The sequence below is a fragment of the Eleutherodactylus coqui genome, chromosome 13 (genome assembly GCF_035609145.1).
Source record: "Eleutherodactylus coqui strain aEleCoq1 chromosome 13, aEleCoq1.hap1, whole genome shotgun sequence".
NCBI classification, from domain to species: domain Eukaryota; kingdom Metazoa; phylum Chordata; class Amphibia; order Anura; family Eleutherodactylidae; genus Eleutherodactylus; species Eleutherodactylus coqui.
This window is the reverse complement of record NC_089849.1, coordinates 27,488,330-27,501,290: the sequence shown is the minus strand read 5'-3', so window position 1 is coordinate 27,501,290 and position 12,961 is coordinate 27,488,330. Positions and strand designations below refer to the sequence as shown.

The following is a 12,961-nucleotide window of genomic DNA, read 5'->3' as shown; positions in this document are numbered from 1 at the left end:
TTGCAGCTACAGCAGATTAGATGAAGGTGCTGATATGTTCTGACCAGCTGACAGAAAAGGTTCATCAATTCATGCTTTTTGTGCCAAATTCTGACCTCCCATCAGCACGGTGCAACAGAAATCTGGATTTATCTGACCAGGTAATGTTTCTCCACTGCTCGGTGATACCATTTTTTCGCTTTTTGCACCCTGGAGGCTCACCTTTCTCTTAGACACAATGGTGCTAAAACTGGTCATCTGCTGTTATAGCCCATCTGTGCAAAGGAACAATGAGTTGTGCATTTAAACACATTAGTTGGAGCACCAGCGTTTGCTACGATTTTCTTAATTTTGCAGCGCCTATTCATCACAACAATTCTTGACATCCTCCTCTGACCCCTTTCGGTGACGAGTTGTTTATATCCACAGGATCAGATCCCCTTTCATTGGATGTTTTCCTTGATCACACCATTCTCTGTATACTCTCCACACCATTACACAAGAAAACCCCACGTGGTTGGCAGTGACATCCTGGCTCCGGATAGTCTAGCACCGATGACCAGGCTTTGCTGGGAGACGCTCAGATCTCTGGATCTTTCCGTTTAATGTGGATTCATACTGAAACTGATCCATGGAAAACTTGTCATGCTGCACTCCAGGGTCACAGGTCTAATATCAATACCGGGAAGCTCCAATCGTGAAAAGACCAGGACTCTAATGTGTAATTTTTCAACAGCCCTTTGTGTGTCCATAAATGAGAACTTCTATTTCTTATGTCAAATGTTGCAGAATTATGGAGTAAAAGGTCGAAGTAGAACGCTTGAAATACCATTGTAGCTGCAGGTCCGTGCACGCTCCACATTCTTCAAATAGCCCTGAGATCTCAGTGATTGATAGGCAGTGGACACACCTAGCCCAAGTGAATACTCAGGTCATAGGGACTGATATTATTCTGCACAGCCAGGGTTGGCTTATAATACTGGCAACGGGGTTATTACATGCAACCCCTTTAAACAGCCGCATCAAAGCTGCGCTGCGACAAACACAGCATGTGAATACAGCCAGTTTTTGTTATAAATTTTCTGATAAGTGCACCAGATTGGAAACAAGCAGCAGAATTCTACACCAAAATCTGCAAATCTAATTGCAAATTTCCATGCGGAATGGCAGGCAGGTTTTAAGCCAATTTCAATTCTGCATCAAAATCCACAGGTAGCCTCCAGATTTTGGTGCAGAATTTACTGCGACTTCAGGTGTGTCATGTGGCCTATTCCGTCCCATGTGAAAGGTCCCTTACAGGTCCGTATTATGGACGTGTTACAATATGCTTGTGCGAAACTGAGCTAAAGGAACATTCCAAGTTTATAAAGTGGTAGCATATTGGTAGGATATACCATCACTTTATCATTGGTCGGGCTCGGGTGTCTGGGACCCCTTGTGATCCTGAGAATGAAGGGGACACAGCAATGGTTTAGCACTGAGTCCTTTTTTTTAAAAAAAACAAATAGCGGGAAGAAAGGTGCTGCCTGATCTTTCCCACACGTAGATCGGACGGCACCTATCTTCCCGCCTCTTTTTTCAAACTGGCGCAGAGTTTGAAAATCGGCGAAGGGGAAGATCTTTCTCTCGTTTAGGTGCAACTACGCTCCGGGACTCATCGGAGAAGGTAACCCTTTGCCAATCATTGGTGGTCCAGCATAGGTGTAGTGACCGTCCATCTGCTTCGGAGCTTTGTATGCGGTAGGGTTCACTGGACTGTTGTTTTAGACACACGTCTAGTAGCCCCCTGGTTCATTCACATGATGAGCTACTCCACTGTAGGGTATCAGTTGGCCCTTGCACACCTTCGTAGCCAACGTTCACCTGTCACATCATTGGCACGTGGTGCTCCACAGTTTCCACGTTGGTTAATCCCAATGGGACCGTTTGTCCACTCATGATACAGTTCCACCATAGCAGCATAAGAACAATTCACTAGTTGAACTGTTTGAGAAATACGGCCAACCTTGGCCCAAAAGCCAATAATTATCCCTTTTTGCAACTCTGATAAATTGCGCCTTTTACCCCTCGCACACCTTACATACCCTCCAAGCCCACCACACGTCACTAACTTCATGGACCATACACCACCGACGTTGAAAGTAGAAGGTGGTCATAATAATGACTCGACTATATGTGTCTTTTGTATATTGAATTGAACCGGATTTAGCCATAAAAACTACTGAACCAGAGCTGCAGTATGTCATTATACTGTACGTACGTAGAGTTTTCGGACAGGTATTTCCTCTTTGACGAATCTCTTAATGCCACCTAGTTACTCATCAATCCTCAAACTACTTTTCTGCTTGCTGACTATGTCACTCACACTGAAATCAGGAGGATTAGCCATGGTCAGCGGTTAATCCGTCATCTGCAGTTTTGTTAACGATTGCAGATGAGCTGTTGTAATGCGGGAAGGTGAGCGGTGAACCAGGCGGCAAGAATCCAAGCCCTGCAGGGGTAAATACCCGTCACAACACCACAATGATTAGTGAAACGTAGGTGGTAATATAATGGTGGTGAATCAGGAGCCGACTCACCGTGTTGTCTTATACAGATTAGAATAAATCCGATGTCCCAGACGAGGGAGATTATAATGTTTACTAATATTCACAGACGAGTTACACAAGACGACTACGTCACCAACTCCCATCATAAACCTGAGCGGGCCACCACGCCCATCACTGCCATCTCTACAAACCGAGTCTTGTATCTACAATGACTGTAGAGGGTTATTCCATTTCCTCCTCCCAAAAAAAAAAAGTTTTGTAATATGAAAGATCTAGCTATTAAAAAACAATATAACGAACCAGAAAAGGTCCAATCTAATACATGATGATAAAGGAGGGTATGGTAGGCCACTTAACCCATTTTCTGCTGCAGCCCTTTTCATCTTTCCATCCCCACTTTAACTTTCTAGTGACATAGCTTCCCGCTTATTTTGGGGGGGACAAGTTGTAGTTTTCTATGGTAACATTTAACGTTTCAAAAAAGGTGTTAGAAAACTTTTAAAAATTTCTAAGTGGGCTGAAAAGGATACAAAAAAACCACAATTTTGCCATTTTTAAGGGTTTTGCTTCGCTGGGACAACTGGGAAAAGTTTTCAATTACTTGTAATATTTCTTATTTTTTGTAACAATAAAAAAAAAGTTTTTACAAATTTTTACCTTTTCTTTTAGTCTCCATAGGGGAGTTGAACTTGCAATTGTTCGATCACTAATAATATACTGCAGTACTTAAGGGGTTAAAAATTAGTGAGGGGGTTGTTTGATGGGGTTTTAATTTAACTGGTGGAAGGAGAAGAAGGAAGGGGAAGGAATGAAGGGTACAGTACCTTACGGAGGTTTGGAGGAGTCTACCATTACCCTCTGGGAGCCTGGATCAGCAAGCAGCCTGTTCGCCAGCCCACCCTCTTTGGGGTGGTATTCTTAGTAGCGGTGTGAGAGTTGGTGGGCTTTGTCACAGCAGCTCCGGGGAGGTTGCACATGACAATCTGTCAGGTGTTTCAGGGACTCATCAGCGATATGGCTACCCCACTTTAATAATTTATCTGGACAGTTGTTGGGTGTTGGCTCTGCCGGGGCGGACTCGTGGGACTGGCTCTAAATTAGCCAACCAGTATATTAGACAGTTTTGTCATCTCCTGAGTTGGTACAATGGAACTGGGGTGCATGTTGGGTACTACTGTTAGTTGGGCATCCGGGCCTTTCTCTGTTCATGATAGTTCTTCTCGACAATTTGATGTTTTTAATGTGACTTTATATGAGAATGTTTTTGGCAAATTTTGTACTTGTTCAATGAAGAGGCCACAGGTAGTTGGGGGGGTATTAGGAAGTCTGGAAGGAAGTAATGGGAAATATACAATACATTTGGAAAGTCTTCGGACCCTTTTACTTTATTACATTTTGCTATGTTATTGCCTTGTGCATATTAAAAAAAAAACAAAAAAAAACAACTGTTTTTTTTGGGGTGTTGAGACAAGAATGATGGGAAAAACGTTTTTCGAAATTTGTAAAGGCCACAACAAAACAAAATGTAAAAAGAAAGTGGAAGCGTGTGAGGACTTTCTGAATGCATTGTAAATAAAGGACTTCTATTTCTTCTTCCTGCTGGATCAACTTCTGGTTTTCACTCAAAAACTGCATTGTGCAATTCTAGCCTAAACTGGACAACTTACGTCTATTTTAAGTTTATCTCTTTATCCACTATTTGACTTGTACCATTGAGGTTAAAGCTCCTTTAGTCACTGTAGATAGTTGCTTTCCTCCTACTCAACCAATCTTTCGGTTACTCATCACCAGTTGTGAAATCTACTTCCGTACATGAGTATGTCTTACCTGAGCACATCTCGCCCTTGAACCGTAGGCAGGAGAAGTCATCGCATTCACAGAATTTCCCCCACACTTTTCCGAAGTCATTGTTGTGACACACACACTGGCCACAGACGCACTCCCCTCTGCGGGAACAGATGCTGCCTTTCTCACTTTGGGTACAGCGGTCTTGTTGGGTGGGATCGTATTCTTCCTCTGAGCACTCACAGTGGGGTCCCAGCCATCCGGGATGACACTGGCAGATCCCACAGCTCAGGGTCCCATTGCCCTTGTTACATTCATCACTGTCGGGTACATCATTCTGCTGACATTGGCAGTCACACTGGAAGTGCACAGTCACCGTAAGAGTGTCCTTAAAGCCAACGGGCTTGATGGTGAATGTCTTCACCCTCTCCTCAGGGCAACCTCGTACTTTGGCTTCAATGGAGAAACTCACCTATTGGACAGATAGTTACATTAGTACAAAGGAAAATTTAGGTATGCACTTAAAATCATAGCCCAAACTTCTGGGAGAACGTAGGCCACCGGTTACATTTACAGGGACAGTAGAACAATGACATCATACTAATGGAAAATGCTGGAATCATGCAGCTATTGCAATATCCAGATGGAGACTTAGTCTTCAAGGCAGATCCTATACAGCAAACATAGGAAATAATATACACTGAATGGTTGCTTTATTGGAGACCCCCATCTAGTAGCAATTCGTCATAGCACAGATTCCACTTGATGTTACAATAGTTCTGCAGGAATATTGGCCCCTGTGGACGGAAGCTTCTTGTAGCTGCAGCAAATTAGATGGAGGTCCTAATATGATCTGACCAGCTGACAGGAAGGGGTCAGCGATTCATGCTGCTTGTGCCAAATTCTGACCTCCCATCAGCAACGTGCAACAGAAATCTGGATTAATCTGATCAGGCAATGGTTTTTCAATGCTCAGTGATCCAATTTTTGCGCTCTTTTACCCACTGGGTTCTCACCTTTCTGATTCTCTTAGACAACAATGGTGCTGGAACGTTTGCTGTTACAGACCATCCATGCTAAGGAGCAATACGTTGTGCATTCGGACATGTTAGCTGGAGCATCAGCGTTGTAGTTGTCTTCAATTTGCCTGACTGTGCAGCACCTGTTCATCAGAATGATTCTTGACATCCTCCTCTGACCCTTTGCATCGACAAGTTGTTTCCGTCCACAGGATTCCCTTTCGCCGGATGTTTTTTCTTGATCACACCATTCTCTTTATACTCTCCACACCATCACATGAGAAAATCCCACAAGGTTGGCAGTGACATCCCGGCCCTGGCTAGTCTAGCACCGGTGACCAGGCCTTGTTGGAAGTCGCTGGATTTTCCCATATAATGTGGATTCACACTGAAACTGATCTACAGAAAACTGTGATTTTATACTGCTCTCCGGGGTCACAGGGATAAACTCCATACAGCGAAGCTCCAATCGTGAAAGGCCGGGGGCTCTAATATAGTGACCATTGAGTGTATGTTAGAATACAAAGCTTTCTTGGCTAGCTGGTGGGTCCATATAATGTATATGCATTCTGCATGTGTGGATCGCACATATGATACTTAAAGGAACATAAATCCATCGTAAAGGGGAGTCCTCTACTTGAAGCCATAGCAGAGAGGTAGCTTCCACTAAGGCAGACCCGGCTTCTCCATGTTATTACATTGTCGACCCGTCATTTGTATGGTCGGCCTGTAATACCGCAAACTCCTCAATAAACTTCACCTGGCTAACCTAAGAATAGATAAGATCAAGTGTAAGTCAGTGGGGTAATAAAGGGATATATAGGCCCCTAATATGTTGTGCTCTTCTATTAATTGGATTCTTGTTTCACAACGTTTTTCAAGTAGTGTACCTTTTAGTGGGTGTTCGGTCTTGGCGAACGCGCACTGAAGGAGACACGTGCTATGGACTGGGGCTATGGCTTCAGAAAGCGAAAGGAGTTAAAGAGAGAGAGACCCCTAATAGAGCTCTGGGGCTGGAGGTCGAGGGAGCAGTAGCAAGTCACTGCAGTAGTTGTCCAGGGGATAGTTGAAGCATCGCTGAAAACGAGTTTAGTAGTGCGCACGGTATGGGGGTCATCTTCAGCAAGCACACCACCGAGCTAGGTCCCTTCTGAAAGACTAAGAGACTGCTTGATTTATTTTGGTCTGTTTCAGTAAAGAAAACCAGTTCATGTGGTTGCCCAAGGATTTGACGAAGAAATTGCGGTTGCTGCAACTTCATTGCAAACCAGGTAGGATGATCTATGGTCCTACCACAGCCTCCCCGCAAGTCTCCAACCTTGGGTACATCCTAGTTAGCTTTACCAGAGGGCCAACTACCGAGCCCCCTTGGGAATAGTTAAGCCCGATCTTTCTGGGGAAGCCCTCTTGCCCCCATTCTGATGGTTGCAGAAGCGCAGTGTTGTACTGTAATGTCACTTCTCTGGGAAGTCAACTGTGGTTATAAGGAACCACCTGGCCCCACGGCGTGTCCGTGACATAAAATCTAGATGGTAATCTTGACGTGTAACCCTGTCTGTACAGTTAATGCTGCAGGATAAGCCGGCGCTATATAAAATTCTGCACTTGTAGCTGCAACAGACCTCAAGATTCAACATATTGAAAACACATGATCCACCTTCCAGCGATACCAGGGAAATCATTGAGAAATGCATCGTAATATGTGCGCCTGATCGCAGCGCTGCATTAGTAATGCATCAGGACTATATTAGTATATATCCAACACTTTTTGTCCAAATTGTGGGCACATCGAATTACCAAGGAGCCCTGGTCTATACCTGGTTTCACTCCACATTTATGGTCCGTATTACAGACTCCATGGCCCTACTGAACCCAAGTTAGCTCCCCATAGACTCTTGGTAATATCACATCCAATAAAGAAGCAACATATAGAAATTGGGTGTCGCTCGCCAGTGGAGACTTTATGCTAAGGGTGCGTTCACACGGGTGAGAGTGAGTCACGCCCGACATTCTCGGGTGCAACTCGCAACGCACAAAAGTGGCGCTATTTTCTTGCCCATGTGAATGTACCCTAACAGAAAGTATTATGCAGAATCCTACAGCTGCTGGCAGAACATTTGATTGTTGTTATCTCTAGACATGAATCAAATCTGACATTGCGCAATTCTTTCTTTCTAGAGATGTGGTTAGCTTAACAGGAGGATGTCGTAAAGAAGAAAAATGTGTACACGAGCGTTTATTGTATTAATATGGAAAGTAGTACATAAAAGAACAAGCTACATATGTAGTAATGTCACATCATGCCGGAATCTGGTACGGCAGAAAACTGCAATGTCAATATAAGACATATTTGAGTCGCGTCCAGAGCCATGTATAATTCGAACTCATCAGAGGTGTTTCTTTAGGACCAACCCTGTCTATATGTCCTAGTAGATTATACATGTGGGTGTCATATATGAAAGTGGACAGTTGCTAACAGTGGACGGCGACTAACAGAATGGTATTTAACAAGGAGAAATGCAAAGTCCTACATCTGGGCAAGAAAAATGAAAAAAGCACATACAAAATGGGAGGACTTGGGTTAAGCAGCAGCACATGTGAAAAAGACTTGGGTATATTAATAGATCATAGACTGAGCATGAGTCAACAGTGTGATGCAGCAGCAAAAAAGGCAAACACAATTCTGGGATGTATCAAGAGAAGCACAGAGTCTAGATCACGTTCCAATTATCCTCCTCTACTCTTCCTTAGTCAAACCTCATCTGGAATACTGTGTCCAGTTCTGGGCGCCCCACTTTAAAAAAAAAGGCAGACAAACTGGAGCAAGTTCAGAGAAGAGTTACCAAGATGGTGAGCGGTCTGCAAACCATGTTCTATAAGGAACGGTTAAAGGATCTTAGAATGTTTAGCTTGTAAAAAAGAAGGCTGAGAGGAGACTTAATAGCTGTCTACAAATATCTGAAGGGCTATCACAGTGCAGAGGGATCAGCCCTATTCTCATCTGTACAAGGAAAGACTAGAAGCAATGGGATGAAACTGAAAGGGAGGAGACACAGATCAGATATTAGAGGGTGATCAATGAGTGGAACAGGTTACCACGGGAGGCGGTGAGTTCTTCAATAGAAGTGTTCAAACAGAGGCTGGACAGACATCTGTCTGGGATGATTTAGCGAATCCTGCACTGAGCAAGGGGTTGGACCCGATGACCCTGGAGGTCCCTTCCAACTACCATTCTATAATTCTATCCATCAATGAGCAAAAACTCCTCCCATGTGCAAAAGTCTTGCAAGTGTGGTATTTCTCAACTACAACCAACTTTATTACTTACGACTAATAAGGTTATTTTGGCAGTTTAAATTACAAGAACATGGGATGGTTGTTGGGTGGGTCATAACTCACCGTGTCCCCAATCTTCAGACCGGAGCAGGATTTCAGACCCGGTGTGACTTCATTGTTGGTACAGGTGGCATTGAATGAGAGCGACAGCTCCTCCGGCAGATCACGGACCTCTAGTTCTACTTTGGAGCGAATCTTCTGTGCTCGCCAAATAATGGAGATAAAATACATCTCAGTGTCTACATATATACTTTGCATTCCATTAAAAGGTTTTTTTGTGTTGACATCATCCATCTATTATTGTCTTGTGAACCATAATGTAGTCTCAAATTGGTGGCTTTCCAGATGTGCGTGTGTTTTCAATGGAAGGCGTAAGGTAAGGGCCTTTTACACGGGCTGTTAAATTGTTCAGATTCCCGCATCCCATGGGAATCTGAAGGATTATCGCTCAGTGTAAATGTATGCATCGACTGAAGGAAGGACGAACGATAACTTGCTTGCATTTCGTTCAGTTACTGCGTCCAACAGGTCATTGCATGTAAAAGGGCCCTAAGCTGCTACCACACACCTCTGGCAGCAGCTTTTTTTTCATGTAAGAACAAAAGGATTGGGCATATAAACTTCAACATGCCCCATCCTTCATTCCCACAACATCATTTTTCAGGGGAGACTTGGGAGGCCGGTAGTCAGCCAGTTGGGTTTGGTTAACTTTTCTTTTACGTGTATGGAGGCCTTTAGTTTTGCAACGGCTGGAGAGCTACAGGTTATAGGCAACTGATCTAAATGTTGTGAGAACTTGAAAGGATGCTGCAGAGACTTACCTCATAGGAATCCACAATGAGCTGGATAACATTGCTGGAGTCTCCGGATAATGAGCCTACTGTCGCCCCTGGAATTAAGTCACTGTATTTCTAAGAGAAATGCATGAAGATGAAGGTTTCAAAGGAAGTTCATATAGGGAACGGTTATAGTATTGGTATCATGTATGCACTGCCAAACAAATTTGCAGGGCCGGTACAAGGAGTAGGTAGTTGTCTAAGGCACCATAGAAGGGAGGACACAATTTATGAATCAGATGATGTGACAATGGTGGTGGGTGGATGAGGCCGGCAGCTGTTATCCCAATGGCTGTCCATCCAATTACTGCCATACTGAAATTTGGGGACTGAGAGATGCATTCTAAAGCTCATGTTTAGGCACTAGGAGAGTTTGTCCCACCCCTGCTTAGATATACATCATTATTATCCAATCAGGTTTCCATAAAAGTGGCAGTACATGAGCGTTAGCTACCGCCATTACTGCTTGCTACCTGGACTTACTGTTGTCTCCAATTTCAATTCCAGGTGCAACTGGCAATTAGCGGTAAACCAAGAGTGTTGGCGGAGACAGCTAACGGTCAAGTACTGGCACTTTGCAGGAAGTTTGTCTTCATATATGACGCCCATTTAGTATTCCTAACAATAGACAGGTGCCAAGGGTAGAAATGCAATGATATCTTATATTTATCTGATAATGCAGCCTTCGCGCCACATGCTGCATGTTAACCAGCTGTAAGCATTCCGATGAGCAATTTTGCAGCTCATACTGGTCTTGGCTCTTGCGCCGTCCTCTGTGGCTTGTAAATGTCAATCATTAGGTAAGGAGGGGGTTGGAGAGGACTCAAGAGCAAGCCAAGACGAGTATGAGCTGCAAGACTCTCCATCAGTTAAAAGGGCTGTATGGAAATTGGAAGATCATGTCTGCTTTTCTACTCACATACCTGTCCATAGGTTGTGTCTGGTTTTGCAGATCAACTCTATTGAAGTGAATGGGACTGAGCTGTGATACCACACACAGCCTGTGGACAAGTGTGGCGCTGTTTTTGGAAGAAGTTTGCAATTTTTTCCCATTTATATACTATAGTCATTATTACTACTACACGTTTTCTCCTCCCAAGCATTATTACATAGACGCAGCACTCACCCTGTAGAGTTCCAGGACTTCATTTGTGACAGCAAAGACGAGATTAATATTTTTCTGTGAGAGTTTCTCCGTCATGAGGCCAATAGATGGGTAATCCTAGGGAGGAGAGGAAAGTATATATGACAGTATATTAGTTGCACAACTATTGGAGGACACTAAGATAAGTCAGCCAAGTGTGAGATGAAGTTATCTTTAGGAATGTAGTTTGCATTCATCCGTCCTTTCTTCCTTACCAGGGTGGTTGATAGCGTATAATGGTTGTCTGCTCCTAGATGACAATGCCCATCGTTGGGTTGGACAATGCCAGCAAGTCTTCCATCCAAAGCAATGTGTGTCCGGGCATCTGTAGTAAAAACCAGCAGGTGGGACGATTCATTCCTCCAGCCAATTCTTTCCTGATGAGTAAAGTGAGCGGTTATCACCCTTCTCTGCCCGCTCATTCTCATATCCCCCATTGGCTAGCCATACTCACATCACATACTGCAGCCTGCATAACTGCATCAAATCCACCCTCGGGGGCATCACGGTTGCGGGACACACTCTGTTTTCCAACCTCCTCGTTGAATCGCTTCACCTCATTGGTGAGGCCTAAGACGTGCTTATAACCAAAGGTGGGCAAGCAGGTCGTATCAATGCTGAGCCATAAAAAGAAAGTTGGGGTTAGACAGAATGATAAGCTTTAGGATATTCCAGGCGCCATAAAAGGCAACATTGTATGAAGGCTAAGAGGTGGCATAACCCAACACCTACTTGCCTACAAATATGATGGTATAGGGATATCTATAGGCATGTGTACAGTCACTACCAGATCTGGTTGCTGGGGCAGGCCCAATCGCCTCTCTACTACATAAGATGACACCAGTATTATAAATGGCACACGGTAAAGTTGAGTTGATATGATAGAGCTGACCTGATCTGACATAATAGAGTTGAGTTGCAAAACCAGACAGGACCCATGAACAAGTCTAGGAGAAGAAACCAGACATTTTTTGCATTTGTGGCCCAAGAGCCTCAAGTTACTGCATTGTGGACTGTAGATGACGGATATGGGAACACAAAAACTTTAACCCTTTGCAATCCAATTTTAGATTCAGGGTTTTCTAGGGGGTTTTCTCTTTCTGCCATTATGCAATGGTGCCACCTGCTGGCTAGAGTCAGTACTGCGGTATTGGACATGCTGGAGAGGCACCCGACAACAGAGTGGCCAGTAATATAAAATAAGAATACCCTGCCAGACGTCTTCCGACATCATAAGCTGTACAGCCTTCAATCACAATGTCTTCAGACGTCAGACAGTGGATTGGAAAGGGTTAAAGGGCTTGTTCAGTTATAAACTACTGATGACCAATCCACAGGTCATCAATAATAGATCGATGGGTGTCTGCCACATTAGACCCCTGCTAATCAGATGCTCACTGGGCCGCGGTGCTTGTGCACTGATATGATTTCTGCAGCTCCATTCCCACTGCAGTGATCAGGCTTGGTATTACAGTCCATTCACTTCAATGGGAACTTTGCATGTAATGCCAAGCCAGGCCCCTGGAGTAGGATCGGAGCTGTCCACTTCCTGCAGAAATCAGCTCAGACAAAAGCACACCGGTCTAGCAAACAGCTGATTAGCAGGGGTCTCAGGTGACAGACTGATCTACTATTGATGACTTATCCTGCATATAGGCCATCATTAGATTATAATTGGACGACTCCTTTAAACACCACTTAAAGGTTCTGAATTAACAAAATGACTCCTTCTTAGAAGAAAGTCCCCCTATTGATTAGCCAAATGCCTCAATTATGGCTCCAGAAACTCCCAGCAATCAATGAGCAACCATTAAATACATGGATGTGCTGAGTCCTCCATGGGAGCTAGTTTCTCTGAATAGTGTCCTGCTAGGGCTCATAGAAGGGGGTCCTCTATTCTTGCTCTGTGCTATCCATATGCCTTAATGGGCATCTTAATAGCAGTTCTTCGTCATGCAAACTTCAGGCAGTCCTGGATGCCGTTAAGAGTCAGATACCCAACTAGGGCAATGTTGGTTAGTTGAAGTATTCTGTCCTCCCATGCGGCGCTGTACAGTCAAGGACATGTCACCGGTGCAAGCTCATAGTGATTCACATGGGGTGAGCTCTGCTGTAAATGAGTCTATGTGCAATAATCTAGATACATTTGGAAGTATGAGTCATAATGTAGAGGCCCAGGTTAGTCGGCAAAATGTAAACAACTTTATCCCTATTTGGCAGAACTTTTCGTCCAAAGCTAAATAAAATACAGAGTTTCTGGAACAGATCATAGTTGGGTAATAACTTCTAAAGGGGTTTTCAGGTACTACATTA

General features: G+C 44.0%; 1 protein-coding gene across 1 annotated transcript in view; it reads right to left on the bottom strand.

Moving 5' to 3' along the window:
• LOC136587754 (integrin beta-3-like) overlaps positions 1–12,961 on the bottom strand; it is a 69,251-nt gene that overhangs the window by 26,286 nt on the left and 30,004 nt on the right. Inside the window, exons 5-10 of the mRNA XM_066586512.1 lie at positions 11,103–11,265; positions 10,864–11,025; positions 10,631–10,726; positions 9,490–9,579; positions 8,732–8,866; positions 4,356–4,785 (exon numbers count right to left, since the gene is read on the bottom strand). Of these exons, the coding sequence (XP_066442609.1) occupies positions 4,356–4,785; positions 8,732–8,866; positions 9,490–9,579; positions 10,631–10,726; positions 10,864–11,025; positions 11,103–11,265 (1,076 nt within the window). The remainder of the gene's footprint in view (positions 1–4,355; positions 4,786–8,731; positions 8,867–9,489; positions 9,580–10,630; positions 10,727–10,863; positions 11,026–11,102; positions 11,266–12,961) is intronic.